The following is an 18,635-nucleotide window of genomic DNA, read 5'->3' on the forward strand; positions in this document are numbered from 1 at the left end:
TCACACACATGAATAATTAGAGGGAACATTGCTTATAACGTTTGTATGGACAAATTACACTGGTGGTGGAGAGTGTAATGAAATGTTTCCTTCCTTGGGGATGCGTAACAGAAAATAGTTAAGAAGCCCTGATTTAAACGACTAAGCCAGTACTGTACTGTGATTAATCGCGATTAATCCCTATTCACAAAAGCCAAGGGTGAATATGTGACGATGTAACGTGTTCCAAATCAATGGCGTGTGCGATGCAAAACTACAAACATCTATTGAGTAAAATGAAAATAAAATATGATTCAATGAAGGGAGAAGAATAAAAGCAGTTAAAGAGATGCCAGGCAGGTAGCGTAAATGCTTCTTTTAATGACCATTATTATCATTATTATTGTTATTGGAGCCTGTCTTTCCACTGCTGTCCCTGATGGGAAAAGCTAATGAAGTGGTCTGTTCCAAGAACTGCAATGCGGCCTCACAACAAGCAGTCATCAGTATTCCACGGCAACAGTCGCACACGACAGGCCCAGACGTTTTGGAAAAGAACACACAAAAGAGGCGCGCTCGTTGCGGCGGAGCGACAAAGTGCGGAAAAAAAAAAAATGCCGGGGGGACAGGGGGGGGTATCGAGGTGAGGCCCTGAGGCCCTGAGGTGACTTCATTATTCCTCCGTGTGCGTCCGTCACCCTGAGACGGCGTCAAGCCTTCGCCCATTCTGCTCTCCCGGGGAAGAATTTTCCACCTTTTATGTAGTCGGACAAATTCGCGCGGGAGCCCACCCCCGTCACTGCCGCGCCGCTTTGAGAGCCCGGGGGCTGTGGGGAGGAGGGGGGGGGGAGCGTGAGACCTTGCCAGGGGTCGCGGCGCTACGTACGTATGCGCTTCCCCGGAGGACCGCCGTTGTGCGGTAGCCAACACTGAATTGCCATTAGAGCTAGCTTCAAGTAAGACCCTTGCACTGCTGGGCCAAAAAAACCTCTAAAGTCAAACATTCCACCTCCCTTTCATGTTTCCGAACTCATTATCTCCCAATAAAACAAGTCAAGTCATCATAAAAGCGTTATTATGAGGTTTTCAAGTCCCGTTTTCAACTGTAAACTGTAAATGAAAATCTGTATATTTTACTGTAAAAACTGGCAACATATCTTCACTGTGGGGTTGTCCCGATACCAATATTTCTGTAGTGGTACCGGTACCAAAATGTGTTTCGATATTTTTCAATGCCTTTCAATACTTTTCTAAATGAAGGGGACCACAATAAATTGCATTATTGGCTTTATTTTAACAAAAAAATCTTAGGTTACATTAAACATATGTTTCTTATTGCAATTTTGTCCTTAAATAAAATAGTGAACATACTAGACAACTTGTCTTTTAGTAGTAGGTAAACAAACGAAGATTCCTAATTAGTCTGCTGACATATGCAGTAATATATTGGGTCATTTATCATTCTATTATTTTGTCAACATTACAAAGGACAAGCTGTAAAAATTGATTATTAATCCACTGGTTCGTTCACTTTCTCTTTTAACATGTTCTATCTACCCTTCTGTTAAAATGTAATAATCACTTATTCTTCTGTTGTTTGGATACTTTACATTACTTTTGGATGATACCACACATTTAGGTATCGATCCGATACCTAGTAGTAACAGGATCATACATTGGTCATATTCAAAGTCCGCATGAGTCCAGGGAAGTATTTACTGACTTTATAAACATAATATACATTTTAAAAAAAAGGAAAAAAAGATTTTATGACAATAAAAAAAATAACGATGTAATCATAGTAGTATCGACTTGATACGCTATTGTACTTGGTATCATTAGAGTGGTTGTCAGGTGTAGCCATAATTGCCAACTCTCCCAATTTTCCCGGGAGACTCCCGAATTTCAGTGCCCCTCCCGAAAATCTCCCGGGGCAACCATTCTCCCGAAATTCTCCCGATTTCCACCAGGATGACAATATTGGGGGCGTGCCTTAAAGGCATTGCCCTTGGCGTCTTCTACAACCTGTCGCTTTTCCTCCATACACACAGCGTGCCGGTCCAGTCACATAATACATGCGGCTTTTACACACACGCAAATGGATGCAAGGCATACTTGATCAACAGCCATACAGGTCACACTGAGGGTTGCCGTATAAACAACTTTAACACTGTTACAAATATGCGCCACACTGTGAACTCACACAAAACATGAATGACAAACACATTTCGGGAGAACATCCGCACCGTAACACAACATAAACACAACAGAACAAATACCCAGAACCCCTTGCAGCACTAACTCTTCCGGGACGCTACAATATACACCCCCTGCTACCACCAAACCCCGCCAGCTCAACCCCGCCCACCTCAACCCCAATATCCCCCCATCTCCCGAATTCGGAGGTCTCAAGGTTGGCAAGTATGGGTGTAGATCCGCCCATGGTATTTGTTTACATTCAGGTGCTAGCTTTTGTTAGCGGTGAAGCCGGTGAGCTATTGTATCCTCCTACGCTGTATAGTGAAGCATGTTTAGCTATTCCTCGTCCTGCAGGGATGATACTTGTAAGAAACTTACTTTATTTGTCACCATGGAGGCGAGGATTAGTGATTTAAGAGTAGCTAAAACACTGCCGACTGCGAATGGATGTTAGCTGCTAACTAGCTAGCCATGTCTTAAAGCACCTCTTCCTGGGGGGGTTTCAGTGTTATAACTTCACCTTTATCTTTAGTTTTTAGACTAAAACGCGTCCATTCTCCATTTTCTGTCTACACACTGTGTCTGCTTGTAAGTACTCCGTGATTGTGCGCTGCCAAACCTGCTCCTCTGCTCGTAAAACCAGCAATGTCAAAACGTAAAAAAAATTTTAAAAAATGGAGAACCGGTCCTTCTCAAACAGAGTATAGTACCGTTTTTGATTCATTAGTACCGCAATACTATACTAGTACCGGTATACTTTACTGTTTAATTTCATTACTGTAAATTGACAAACAGTACAAATATGGTACAATTAAGATGACTGACTGCCCATTTTATTTTATCGTACAGTGGAAAAACAGGGCTACAGTTATTTTTACGGTAACATTTTGGCGAATGATCTGCCACTTTTTTTTACCGTGAAATCAATGGCCGTTAAATTTACAGCACTTGCTGTAAACGGGAAAACAGTACCACTCTGATTAGAGTAAAAAGTCAGGTGACTGAGCTGCCAGATTTATTTTACGTAAAATCTATGGCAGGTTTTTTATTTCAGTAAATGACTGTAAATTGAAAAAGCGGCTTGACTTTTATTGTACAGTAAAATTCCGGCAAGTCAAGTGCCAGGTTTTTTTTTACCATAAAATCTATAGTCCTGCACTTCCCCAAAACGCAGAGCTGTGATTAGTTGGTTGAACACAGGCGTGCAGACTTTATCGTATGAAAAAAACAACAGTGAGTCAACATCAGCATGAAACCTGATATTGTGTAGTTAATATCTCGGTGCGCTCTAAAAATATTGAATGTGTGTTTTTCAGCGTATTGTGCTGTCGTTGTGTCCAGGAAAAGTCACAAAGTTCGACACTCTTATTAACTTTTATTGCCAATCTTGTGCTAACAACAGGTCCAATTCCGACACATATTCTCCCTCGTCTTTTTCACACACAACACTTCAGGCAAGGTATTTTTACGAACATGTGAAAACAGACTAACAATAGTTGTTTACCAGTTGTGTTTATTTACAATTACATGATAGCTCTCTCTTGCCCCGTGTCCCGAACGGCCGATTAGCGTTGCAAATAATAATAGCGTTGTCAGAATAATTTTATCTAAGTTATCACAAAACTTTGTGTTTCCATGAGTTCCCGGCGAGAAGACAAAAGCTGTCTTTTAACCTACCAAGAAGAAAGCCTGTAAAACTGTGTAGGATGGGAAGCAACATGAAGGTGTTCTGTTTCTTTCATGTATTGTAATCAACAGAAAGATATTGTCTTGACCCGAGATCTACAAAGCGAAGAGGAAGCAGGGCCAGACTCCCCTCCAGGCACCGCTTCTTTGAACTGTTTTACGACCTTTTCTTTTAACTGTTTTAATCAAAGGCGATGGCTGTTTACGACCCCCGCCCCTTAGAAACAGCTGTTGCCATGTAAACAGGGAAAGTCCAAATAAAAGAGGAGGCGTACAATCTTTTGCTAGAGCGTGGTGAGACTGTTCAAGAGTACAGTCCAGACGTTTCTCCTCAATTGAGCCAAATTTAATTCTGTCTCTGTTTAATTCCTTGTTTCTTGTCTTGTTTAATAGATGTCATTAGTGTTTGAACCTGACAAGCGTCCTCTGAAGTTGCACAGTCCGTCTTTACGAACGTACTTTCCAATGATTCATATGTAAAACATCCATTAAAAGTAAACTGATGATTCTGGACGATTAGTTCCAGCGTAGACAAAGATGTCGGTTGTTGTGGTTGTCGTCTATCGTCACTATTCACAAAAAGTACACAGTATCTAGTCCAGTGTTTTTCAACCACACTAGTGTACCAAGAGATATTGTTTGGTGTGCTGTGGGAAATTATGCAATTTCCTCTAATTGGTCGAAAAAATATTTCAAACGGATAATTATAATCCGCAAATAATGTGTCGTTGTCGAGTGTCTGTGCTGTCTGGAGATCAGCAGAGTAGCCATGCAATACTCTTCCATATCAGTAGGTGGCAGCATGCAGCTAATTGCTTTGTAAGTCTACTTTGAGACAAGAGAATTAATGATGCATGGATGGTTATGGTCGGACGTCATATCGAACAATTGCGTCAGGTATTTGATGAGAATGACTTTATATTGTCAAATTAGGCTAGGGGTACCCAAACTTTTTGACAAATACCAATGATTGTCACACACACACTAGGTGTGGCAAAATTATTCTCTGCATTTGACCCATCACCCTTGATCACCCCCTGGGAGGTGAGGGGAGCGGTGGGCAGCAGCGGTGGGCAGCAGCGGTAGCCGCGCCCGGGAATAATTTTTGGTGATTTAACCCCCAATTCCAACCCTTGATGCTGAGTGCCAAGCAGGGAGGTAATGGGTCCCATTTTTATAGTCTTTGGTATGACTCGGCCGAGGTTTGAACTCACAACCTACCGTTCTCAGGGCGGACACTCTAACCACTAGGCTAATTGTTGATGACTGAAGTCCTGATATCAACCATATCAGTAGGTGGCAGCATGCAGCTAATTGCTTTGTAAGTCTACTTTGAGACAAGAGAATTAATGATGCATGGATGGTTATGGTCGGACGTCATATCGAACAATTGCGTCAGGTATTTGATGAGAATGACTTTATATTGTCAAATTAGGCTAGGGGTACCCAAACTTTTTGACAAATACCAATGATTGTCACACACACACTAGGTGTGGCAAAATTATTCTCTGCATTTGACCCATCACCCTTGATCACCCCCTGGGAGGTGAGGGGAGCGGTGGGCAGCAGCGGTGGGCAGCAGCGGTAGCCGCGCCCGGGAATAATTTTTGGTGATTTAACCCCCAATTCCAACCCTTGATGCTGAGTGCCAAGCAGGGAGGTAATGGGTCCCATTTTTATAGTCTTTGGTATGACTCGGCCGAGGTTTGAACTCACAACCTACCGTTCTCAGGGCGGACACTCTAACCACTAGGCTAATTGTTGATGACTGAAGTCCTGATATCAACCAAACCTAACCCCCCCCCCCCCCCCCCGCCCCAACCCCCTCCACATCCCACCCCCCGGATTGTAAATAATGTAAATAATTCAATGCATATACTCTGATGATTAACTTGTGTGATGACTGTATTATGCTGGTAGTATATATTTGTACCATGAATTGATTAACGTTAAAAGTTGAAAAACTTATTCGGGTGTTACCATTTAGTGGTGAATTGTACGGAATATGTACTGTACTGTGCAATCTACTAATAAAAGTTTCAATCAATCAATCAAAATTAATGTGATTATTTTTTCGTGATCAATCGCACGGGTTACCATGCTAACTTTGACAGTTGTGATTATTGTTGAATGTTTAAGTTTCCATGATAGAAAAATGTTAAAACAGTTAATAAAAAAATAGGTTTATGTTTTTTTATACCTACTATTGTTTTTTGTTTGACTCATTTCACTTGATCAAACCTTTTCTAACATTTCACACTACAAAAAAAAACAAATATGGAGGATCCCTGCTGATATCATATCGGATCATAATTGGTAACGGCTAAAATTAAATGTAAAAAGAATATAAGAAATAATTTTCAAAAACGCATTTTTAAGCCATCTCTCGAAGGAACATTCCTAACCTGTTTTGAAAAAGTTTAATTGAAATCATTATACTAAACAGTGTTCCTAACAGTAAAGAGTCATCTACTTAATTACTTTTAGGTTCGTTACAACGCCGTTGGTGATAGCTTGATGTAACGTGGCACGCTACTTTTGATGAAGAAATATATTTTTAAGCAACAAGCAGCACCGCACTAAAATGAACTTGATATCAAATAGAAGAGGGACCATCACACTGCGACACAGCAGATAACAAAATTCGTACACAGTGGGAATAATGAACAACAAATCAATGATTGAAGTGACAAACTTGCCATCCAAATAATACCCCGTTTGTTGACAAGAAGATATGATAGCCATGGAAGCACATTCAATCTCTTTATTAAGCAGAGGTAACACAATCCGGTGAAAAGATTAAAAAGAAGCCCTCGATGACGTCACACGTCACTAGGCAACAGGCCCCGCCTTTTAAAAGCACATACTCTGCACACTGTGCCCTCATATGAAACAGCTCTCAACTGTATTTATTTAAAGTAACATATTAATTACTTTCCCGAGTAATTAATTACCTTCATTATTTATTAATTACCTTCATTATTGGGGCGGTATAGCTCGGTTGGTAGAGTGGCTGTGCCAGCAACTTGAGGGTTCCAGGTACGATCCCCGCTTCCGGCATCCTAGTCACTGCCGTTGTGTCCTTGGGCAAGACACTTGACCCACCTGCTCCCAGTGCCACCCACACTGGTTTGAATGTAACTTAGATATTGGGTTTCACTATGTAAAAGCGCTTTGAGTCACTAGAGAAAAGCGCTATATAAATATAATTCACTTCACTAAAGAGTAATTTTGTTAGTAATTTAATGACTTTTTTGGTAAAGTCACGAGTAACTTTGACTCATTACTTTTTCAAGTTAATTTTCAGAACACTGACACCAAATAATACATTGCGAGGAATCTGTTTGAATCGAGAATCGTGTTGAATCGAGAACCGATTCTGAGTCGAATCGTTGAAAAATGGAACTGAAGTCAAGTTTTAAGTTTCTTTCTTTCTTTCTATTTCTTATTTCTTTTTAAATGTTTTATTGAATTCCTTTGCTGGTGGTATGGTGTGATACTATCATAATTATGGTGTGATACGGTCATAACTATGGTGTGATACGGTCATAATTATGGTGTGATACGGTCATAATTAGGGTGTGATATGGTCATAATTATGGTGTGATACGGTCATAATGATGGTGTGATACGGTCATAATTATGGTGTGATACGGTATTAATTATGGTGTGATATGGTCATAATTATGGTGTGATACGGTCATAATGATGGTGTGATACGGTCATAATTAGGGTGTGATACGGTCATAATTAGGGTGTGATACGGTCATAATTAGGGTGTGATACGGTCATAATTAGGGCAGCTGTGGCTACGAAAGTAGCTTACCACCACCAGGTGTGAATGAATGATGGGTTTTTAACATGTAAAGCGACTTTGAGTACTTAGAAAAGCGCTATATAAATCCCAGGTATTATTATTATTATTATAATTATGGTGTGATACGGTATTAATTATGGTGTGATACGGTCATAATTAGGGTGTGATACGGTCATAATTAGGGTGTGATACGGTCATAATTAGGGTGTGAAACGGTATTAATTAACGGATTTATTCATTTATGTTGAACATGTGTCTGGAATTAAGCAAAATTAATTTTGTAACAACATAAATAACACCTCAATAAATCAGTAAAACATCAATGGAAACAACTATATATGTAAAAGTATCAGGAGAAGTGCTGATTTGAACCAAAACAAAACATTCATGACCGCAATCGATGTGCCCGTTTGGTTGAAAGTTGTGCAAATGGTGCAGTTTCTGACAAAAAAGGCATTTTTATGTGGCTGGAGAAAAGTTATTTTTTTAGGAGGAAGATGCAGAGGGTATGTGTACTTATTTGGCATCAAGTGCAGTAGAGGAGACAGAAGTATGTACCAGGCGATGTCGAGATCTGATCATTTGTAGTGGAAGCAGAAAATATAACTGCAATACTTGTCTGCTGACCTGCAATATCTTTAGTCTTTCATTCAAAGTTTTCTTATTTCATGACAGCACGTCTTCTTCACGTTAAAACACCACCGACATGAATGAGCACAACACCGAGCAGTGTAAACATGGGTTTATTTACGATCACGTTCGTATCTTCCGTTGTTATGAAATGGGGAGTGAATGGCTAGTTGTTTTGCAAGCAGCTGCCATACTGTGTACACGTCATCTGCGCTGATATATAACGCTGGCAAACCTTACTCTATTTTGATGCACTTTTTATGGATTTATTTTAGGGAGCGAAATCCGTACTCGCAACGAGAAAAACGCTCGCACTGTACAGGCCTGGGTGGGGAAGACAGTCACACACGCCGCACACATTGTCACGTCGTTAACGGCGTAACGCCGCCGTTACTCGCCATTGGACTTCGTCGTTTTATATATACATATATATATATATATATATATATATATATATATATATATATATATATATATATATATATATGTTAAAGTTAAAGTACCAATGATTGTCACACACACACGGTGTGGTGAAATGATTCTCTGCATTTGACCCATCACCCTTGATCACCCCCTGGGAGGTGAGGGGAGCAGTGAGCAGCAGCGGTGGCCGCGCCCGGGAATCATTTTTGGTGATTTAACCCCCAATTCCAACCCTTGATGCTGAGTGCCATGCAGAGAGGTAATGGGTTCCATTTTTATAGTCTTTGGTATGACTCGGCCGGGGTTTGAACTCACAACCTATTTATACATATATATATATACATATATATACACATACATACATATATGTATTTATACATATATATATATATATATATATATATATATATATATATATATATATATATATATATATATATATATATATATATATATATATATATATATATACATATATATACTTACATATATATATATATGTATATATATATATATATATATATATATATATATATATATATATATATATATACACTACCGTTCAAAAGTTTGGGGTCACCCAAACAATTTTGTGGAATAGCCTTCATTTCTAAGAACAAGAATAGACTTTCGAGTTTCAGATGAAAGTTCTCTTTTTCTTGCCATTTTGAGCGTTTAATTGACCCCAAAAATATGATGCTCCAGAAACTCAATCTGCTCAAAGGAAGGTCAGTTTTGTAGCTTCTGTAACGAGCTAAACTGTTTTCAGATGTGTGAACATGATTGCACAAGGGTTTTCTAAACATCAATTAGCCTTCTGAGCCAATGAGCAAACAAATTGTACCATTAGAACACTGGAGTGATAGTTTCTGGAAATGGGCCTCTACACACCTATGTAGATATTGCACCAAAAACCAGACATTTGCAGCTAGAATAGTCATTTACCACATTAGCAATGTATAGAGTGTATTTATTTAAAGTTAAGACTAGTTTAAAGTTATCTTCATTGAAAATAAGGACATTTCAATGTGACCCCAAGCTTTCGAACGGTAGTATATATATATATATATATATATATATATATATATATATATATATATATATATATATATATATATATATATATATATATATATATATATATATATATATATATATATATATATATACATATGTTGGGGGTGTCGAAAGAAAAATCTAATTTTCCAATGAACCAGTCGAAGTTGGAATTGCCACAAAACAATTTTTAAGACATCTGACGCCTAATTTGTCACATTTCATGTGTTAGGTAAAACACGACAAACGTGGCCGTATGAATCCCCTTCCTACTGTAGGACATAAACAATACTTATTTTACGTGTAGAATATAAAACAATCTCCATGTTTGATGTTATGACCATGTTACCATGAATTAATTAACGTGGACCCCGACTTAAACAAGTTGAAAAACTTATTCGGGTGTTACCATTTAGTGGTCAATTGTACAGAATATGTACTGTACTGTGCAATCTACTAATAAAAGTCTCAATCAATAAATCAATGATGCGGGACCAAAGTGTGTTTTTTTCAATCTCTTCATGACGTGCGTGAAAAAACCCAATGACACGTCATGCGTCGTCTTTCTGCAATCTGGCCGACCCCTGCGCCAATTTTGACCGACCTTTTAACTCGCGTCTGTCTGGCGTTCACAGCGACGGCTCGGAGGTAAAAGGCTGCCAGCCGGGAGGTGAACAGCGGGGCGCTGATGAGAGTGCCCCGGCTTATCGCCATCTCTCGCTAATGCGCCGCCAAACGATCTCCCTGCAAAATATGCTCCATCAGAAGGGCCAAAGGTCGCGCCAATGTTTGAAAAAGGAAGGAAGACCGTGGAAGAATAGCTTTTTTGCTGATTGATTGATTGATTGGTTTGTCCCCAGGGTTATTCCAAGCCTTTTATCTCAAGTCCTAAATGTCAACGAGGCGCTCTTTGCAGTGCATTAAAGTGCTGAGTGGCTCTCAGCTTATGAATGATCTACTTTGCCTCGCATAAAAGTCCCGTAAAATATTTTAAGCAGATTTTTTTATATAGAGGATGAGTTTGTTTATGACAGGAGACACTTTTCGGACAGAAGTCTTGGGACGAAACAATCAAAGAATGCGTCAATTGTAAATACTAGGGCTGTCAAAAACGTACGCAATTCTGCACAACCATGTTTGGAAAGGAAGGAGCCGTCTTGAATTTTGGGGTAATGGTTTAGGTACACTCAGGCCAAAAATGGTTAAACATCTTTGTAGCTGGAACCATTAGTAATATTTACGACTGCCAAATTTAACGTTAGCGTATATAACACATAACTTAATCATGCACAGGAGACGTTTTGAAGGAACTTGCTGTCTTTGAGTGGTAATTGTTCTTTGGCCACACCTAGTGGTCACAATAATTCATGACGTCATGCTCATGATGCAGTAAGTTGAACGATGCGGACACGTTTGTTGCTGGACACTTTCTAAAATGCAATGGAGACTTTGCATGTGTAAGAAATATGCAACTAAAATGATTTGATGCGTGTTTATATTGACTAATGTGCTGTTTAACACTAATATTGTTCAATTATTATTACGTATGTCTAGCTTGTGTGCTATTGTGTGCTTAGCTGTTGTGTAGCTGCTAGCTTTGATTGATTGATTGAGACTTTTATTAGTAGGTTGCACAGTGAAGTACATATTCCGTACAATTGACCACTAAATGGTAACACCCGAATACGTTTTTCAACTTGTTTAAGTCGGGGTCCACTTAAATTGATAAAGCTCCTACAGTGGCCTATAGCTTCGCATGTTTATTGTTTGTAAATTACTAGACTTGAGTGAAAGAAAAGACCAACCTTGTGGATAATTGCAAAATATTGTTTCAATCAATTTTAAGATGTGTAGCGAAGAGGAAAAATGTGTTTCCTTCATGACGTCATGAAAACACTCAAAATTGAAAAGCAAATGTTTTCATGCTAGCCTGTTGTTATGCTAGCAGCGCTATGTGGCTAAGCTAGCAGGGGCGTCCCATATCAGTTCCACAAACATATCAAAAACGTAACACAGGAGAAAATATTCAACATTTAAGAGAGGAGAAGCGCTCGTTAGTCAATTGTTTTTGCCACACTGCCATTGGCCAGTCACAAATGGTTAATTTATTTGATTGACAGGTAAAACAGTGCAATAGAGCAGCTTGTTAACGCTTCTTGACAGAACTGGGACACGCAACACAATCAAGACGTCATGACGCTTGGCTATTAGACGTTTTAGGCATGACGTAAGAAAGCGTGCATGAATTAAAAAGAAAAAAGATTGCTTGAGAGATATAGTAAGGAAGGGATTTATATGGCCCCATTCCTGGGTGGAATAAATCATTTTGCAATGCAGTCTGCTGAAAACGATGGAAAGCGCCACCCTACATAGCAACTGACGCTGTGGTCAAAGTTGGAATTGCTGCAAAACACTCTAATGCCATGCGGCGGCTATGGTGACATTTGTTACGTTTCATGTGTCAGGTAAACCGCGACGAATAGGGCCATATGAATCCCCAAGCCTAGCATACAATTAGCACGTCCGCCAATCACTGACCTCTGTGCCGTCGTCGTGGCGATAGCGTCTCCAGGCCCGGCCCGTGTCGCTGTAGAGCAGCAGGTAAGCGCCGACCCAGTCCCAGCTGTCATAGCATCCCTGCGTGGCCACCGCCGTCACCTCCATCTGCTCCCTGAGGTCCAACTGGAGCCACGGCTCTTTGTCGCTCTCCGCCGGCGACCACCCACCGGCCCCTGGCGGCCAAAAAAAGCCCAACAAAAAAACGGAATACAAAGAATCAGGCAATCGATGGGTCATTGATTTTGTCAAAGCGTGTTGTTGGAAGCTGAGTCACTGCCCTGAGATCACCTTGCAAAGGTTAGCATCGCTTGAACGTCGCAGATAAAAGTCTTTTCATAAACATCGGCCCACAAATTTCACCTTTGATCTCGGCCGACTGCAACATCCAGACTGAGATTGTCTTTCAAAATAAAAGCTTATCTCCCCCCGCACTGAAACTGCAAGGTCAGAGGGGCTGTCTGTAACTTGCTCAAAGTTACATTTTATGAACTGAAAAATGTAACAAGAACACAAACAGCTAGCTTATGTTATAACTAGTGGCTTAGCAGAACATATCCTTTTTTAAATGAATACTTTTGGTACAATTACTGTTTATATAAAATTTTAAAAATCCTTGTCGGTACAAAGAATTTGTTTGGTGTTCATGCTTGTTACTTGCGTGCACATGTACCCGTTAGGGGGCGCGTGCATACACAACTAACAATTGCAGTCATGTTGTTGTTATGATACAACGTTTATCATTTTATGCTCTTGAGTCTACAGTTTGTGTTTGTAGGTTTTTGATCGTACAGTTTATATTTGTATGTTTTTGATCGTACAGTTTGTATTTGTATGTTTTTGATCGTACAGTTTATATTTGTATGTTTTTGATCGTACAGTTTATATTTGTATGTTTTTGATCGTACAGTTTGTATTTGTATGTTTTTGATCATATGTTTTTGATCGTACAGTTTGTAATTGTATGTTTTTGATCGTACAGTCTGTATTTGTATGTTTTTGATCGTACAGTTTGTATTTGTACGTTTTTGATCGTACAGTTTGTATCTCTACGTTTTTCATCGTACAGTTTGTATTTGTATACAATTTTTATTTGTATTTCTTCATCGCATATTTTGTATTCCTACATTTTTGATCGTACAGTTTGTATTTTTACGTTTTTGATCGTACAGTTTGTATCTCTATGTTTTTCATCGTACAGTTTGTATTTCTTTACATTTGTATACAATTTTTATTTGTATTTCTTCATTGCATATTTTGTATTTATACGGTCTTTTTTGTACAGTTTGTATATTAAAAGGCATTGATCGTTAAAGTTTATAATTTAATGTTCTTCCATCCATCCATTTGTCCATGTAAATTCTTGATCATACAGTTTGTATTAGTACGTTTTCGATCGTACAGTTTGTATTTGTACTTTTTTGATGGTACAGTTTGTATTTGTACGTCTTTGATCATACAGTTTGTATTTGTACATTTTTGATGGTGCAGTTTGTATTTGTACGTTTTTGATCGTACAGTTTGTATGTCTTTATAGTTGTATACAATTTTTATTTGTACTTCTTTATATTAGATTTTGTATTTATACGTTTTTTATTGTACAGTTATTAAAAGGTCTTGATCATTAAAGTTTATATTTCAATGTTCTTGCGCTTACAATTTGTATTTGTAGGTTTTTGACTATACAGTTTTTATTTGTAAATTATTTGATTATACTGTTTGTATATTCTTGATCATACAGTTTGTATTTGAATGTTTTTGATCGTACAGTTTATATTTGTACCTTCTTGACGGTACAATTTTTACATTCTTGATGGCTCTGTCTGTATTTGTCAGTTTTGATCGTACTGTTTGTATTGGTAAATTGTTGCTCTTACTGTTTGTATTTGTAATTTTTTGATGACACAGTTTGTCTGTGTAAATTCTTGATCGTACAGTTTGTATTTGTAATTTCTTGTCCATACCAGTTGTACCTTGTTCATCATACAGTTTGCATAAGCACGTTCTCGATCGGATAATTTGCTAGTACGTTTTGATCGTACATTGTACGTTTTGATTGTGCAATTTGTACATTCTTGATCGTACAGTTTGTATTTATACGATCTTGATCGTTTGGATGTTCTTGATCGTGCAGTTTGCATTGGTGCGATCTTGATCGTTTGGTCTTTATTTGTGTGTTTTTGTTTGTACAATTTTTACATTCTTGATCGTACGGTTTGTATTTGTACATACTTGATCGTAATGCTTGTATGTTGTTCATCATACATTTTGCATATGCACGTTTTTGATTGATAATTTGTATTTGTACGTTTTGATCTTACAGTTTGTACGTTTTTGAAGGGGCAATTTGTAAATTGTTTTATTCGCACAGTTTGTATTTGTACGTTCTTGATTGTACAGTTTGTATTTGTAGGTTTTTTTTGTACAAATGTTACGTTTTTGATCGTACAGTTTGTATTTGTACGTTCTTGATCGTACGGTTTGTATTTGTATGTTTTTGTTCGTACAAATTTTACGGTCATGATTGTACGGTTTTTATTCATACATTCTTGATCGTACCGTTTGTACGTTGTTTATCATACAGTTTGCATATGCACATTTTTGATCGGACAATTTGTATTTGTACATTCGGGATCGTATAGATTGTATTTGTACATTCCTGATTGTACAGTTTGTATTTGTATGTTTTTTTTGTACAGTTTTTAAAATTTTGATTGTACGGTTTGTATTTGTTTGTTTTTTTGTACAGTTTTTACGTTTTTGATTGTACGGTTTGTATTTATATGTTTTTTTGTACAGATATTACGTTTTTGATCGAACAGTTTGTATTTGGTAAAAGCGAAAACAAAGAGTTACAATATATTTTTTCAGTTTGAATGTTTGTAAAAAAAAAAGTGACAGCGTAAACAGATTCTAACAGATTCTAACATATACTAACAGATGCAAACAGACGCTAGCAAGCATCCAGGCTCCTACGGCCGACTCACCGTCTCTCCGGTGCAGCTTGGCGTTGTGGGCGGCGTAGCCCACCGACGACTGCGACGAGCTCTGGAAAGATGAGCGCGGCAGTGCGGACACCAAAGGACCATGGCAATTATCTGCAAAGGGACAAGACTGTATTTTTAGTCGCGGTAAACAATGCAAATGAGCTGGCAGCAGATAACGAGATGCAATAAAGTCGCTCTAATTTGCTTGTACTAGAAAAAAGCCTTTGAAAGTCTTCCAGCGCCATATTTGCATATTTGCATACCCAAGCACCAATATAGAATGTACGGAATATTTGATCAATGGATCAGTGGATTTATTTAGCGACAAGAATAGCTTTCAAAATAATCAGTTCAGTACTTCAAGATAAAGTCAGTAGATTTGACATTAAAAACCTGTCATTTTACTGTCAAAATAAAAGCGGGAATGTTTTTCCGTTTGCAGTCATGTACTGTAAAAACGACCATAGATTTTACGGTTAAAAAATAAAATAAAATGTCAGTTCAGTTGCCAAAATGTGGTACCGATTTTCAACTGGCGTAAAAACCAGCGTAAAATGTATGATAACATTCTGGCTACTAAGCTAACATATTTTTGCCGTTAAATTCAGACTTTTTTTTTTCCACACTGCAACCTAATTAAAAATAAAGTTAAACATGCTTTGCAAAAACGTATTCCTAAGTAATAATACAGTAAGTGTCCACTTGGTGGTTAGATTTTTTTTCAACATGTAAAAATGTGACATTGCCAGCACATTTAATAAAGCTTCTATGATGGCCACAGTTTGACCCTGGAACAGACTATATATTTTTTGTGAGTAAATCACTTCCAAGACCCAGAAAATATATTTTTTTAACAACGTTAACTGACACAGTTGTATTATTATTTATGTTTTTCAGTGGTTGATTTCCATTTTTACTTAAAATAAATGAATAATTACAAAAGCAAATAAATATCATAAAATGTGACTTTTAACAAAACTTTTATAATAGCCAAAGTTTGGCCATGGAACAGAATATTTTTCTTTTTACATATGTAATTTTTAAATATCTATTTTATCATCACAGTATTCTTCTTGGTTCCACACATTTGTTGCATCAACCATCTTCATGATATTCAATGGAAGAATTTTCACCATAGAGGTTTTATCATTTAAACATGATTTGTGTTCCTAAAACTTGGGGTTTGCGAGTTAAAACATGTGCAAACTTAATAGCGCACAAAGCGAAACTACGAAGCTCGAGGATTACAAAATAGCAAGTGCAATCCATTGATTGTGTCTGTCTTCATGAATCGGCATAATTTATGATGATTATTAGAACGCCCACAATACTGGGAGGAGGGGATGCAAATATAATTATTCAGCGCTCGCAATGTGATTTATCAAACCTGAAACCATTTGCGGCCGTTGTTTTGTACGTCTGTATTCAGCACGTTTGGAAGGTACGTGCAAACTGGCACAGTTACGCACAAACGGCTTTGGGAAAGGACAGAAAAAAATCCTCTGCCCGTGTGCGTGTCAGCATTTTTGGATTGTCGACATAAAAATTGGACGTATCGTCTCTCCAGCAATGACATTTTGTAGCTGCTGGTTGACTTAAGGGGTTGATTCACAACCAGCAGACACCAAAAATGAAATCAACTAATTTATTTTGGTGTCTGCTGGTGTTTTTTTTTAAATATAGGAGAAACAAATCAAAATATAACTACTTTAAAAAAATGTTTTAACAAGTTAAAAAAAAGTTCTAGCACCATGCATTTTCTTGCACTTGGATCATTGCACCTTTGGCATACTAAAAAGGAGGATCTCATGCAGCTCACTTCGCTTCTAAAAGTCCAGAAAATGCGTGTGCTGCGTGTTACACAACATAACACAACAACACAAGTTGGAGCGTGATGGACAGTAAATGGTGACACTCCATGGTGACACTCAAAATCCTCATCCAGCACTTTTGGACTTTTTGTCAGCGGTCTTAGTACACACACCAATTTTATATTTGATCCTTTTTACAATGTAATACTTGGATCTTAGCAGATCGGGCCCTCAGTGTCTACCCTTCAGAACACAAGAACTTGAAAACCTTAGTGACTAATGACTGCTTTCATGCATCGCCAACGGCAGGGGTGTCCAAAGTGCAGCCCCCGAAGATCGTCTGCGGCCAGCAGCGGGTTTTTTTTGTTTTTTTTTACGAAACAAGGCGTAATGTGAGGGGAAAATATTGAAATGTTGATGCTGCTTACACAAATCTGACTTGCAGGGTTTTTTAAAGTTTTTTTTAATCTAAATATTGTACTGCTATGAAAAGTAAACAAAAAAAATCGAAAAGGCCCCCACATTCTTTTATTTTCAGTGTGGAAAAAAGTTTATGGATACCCCCGGTTGACTGTTTTGATTTGAAAGGATGTGTTTTGCTACGTTTAGGAGGTTAGGAACAAATCTCCTTTTTATTAGAAATCGACCGATTTTATATATATATATATATATATATACACATATATAAAAAAAAAAAAATATATATATATATATATATATATATATATATATATACACATATACATATGTATGTATATATATATATATATATATATATATATATATATATATATATATATATATATATATATATATATATATATATATATATATGTATATATATATACATATATATACAGTATGTATATATATATATGTATATATATACATATATATACAGTATGTATATATATATATATGTATATATATATATGTGTGTATATATATATATATATATATATATATATATATATATATATATATATATATATATATATATATATATATTATATATATATTGGGGGTGTGGGAAAAAATCAATTCGAATTCTAATAGCGATTGTGCGATTCAGAATCGATTGTCATTTTTAAAAAAATCGATTTTTTAAAATGTTTTTATTATTTTTTAATTATTTATTCATTTTATTTATTTATTTATTTAGAAAAATTAATCAATCCAACAAAACAATACACCGCAATACCATAAAAATACAATCCAATTCCAAATCCAAACCCGACCCAGCAACACTCAGAACTGCAATAAACAGAGCAATTGAGAGGAGACACAAACACGACACAGAACAAACCAAAAGTAGTGAAACAAAAATGAATATTATCAACAACAGTATCAATATTAGTTACAATTTCAACATAGCAGTGATTAAAAATCCCTCATTGACATTATCATTAGACATTTATAAAAATAATACAAAAAGAACAATAGTGTTACAGTGGCTTACACTTGCATCGCATCTCATAAGCTTGACAACAC

The 18,635-nt window shown here is 37.2% G+C and overlaps 1 protein-coding gene across 4 annotated transcripts in view; it reads right to left on the minus strand.

Moving 5' to 3' along the window:
* The window catches only part of LOC133658960 (contactin-associated protein-like 5), a 318,220-nt gene that overhangs the window by 248,685 nt on the left and 50,900 nt on the right, over positions 1-18,635 (minus strand). For all 4 annotated transcript variants that reach the window (XM_062061522.1, XM_062061521.1, XM_062061524.1 and 1 more), the window contains exons 2-3: positions 15,334-15,444; positions 12,329-12,522 (exon numbers count right to left, since the gene is read on the minus strand). In XM_062061522.1, the coding sequence (XP_061917506.1) occupies positions 12,329-12,522; positions 15,334-15,444 (305 nt within the window). The remainder of the gene's footprint in view (positions 1-12,328; positions 12,523-15,333; positions 15,445-18,635) is intronic.

The sequence above is a fragment of the Entelurus aequoreus genome, linkage group LG10 (genome assembly GCF_033978785.1).
Source record: "Entelurus aequoreus isolate RoL-2023_Sb linkage group LG10, RoL_Eaeq_v1.1, whole genome shotgun sequence".
Classification (NCBI taxonomy): Eukaryota; Metazoa; Chordata; class Actinopteri; order Syngnathiformes; family Syngnathidae; genus Entelurus; species Entelurus aequoreus.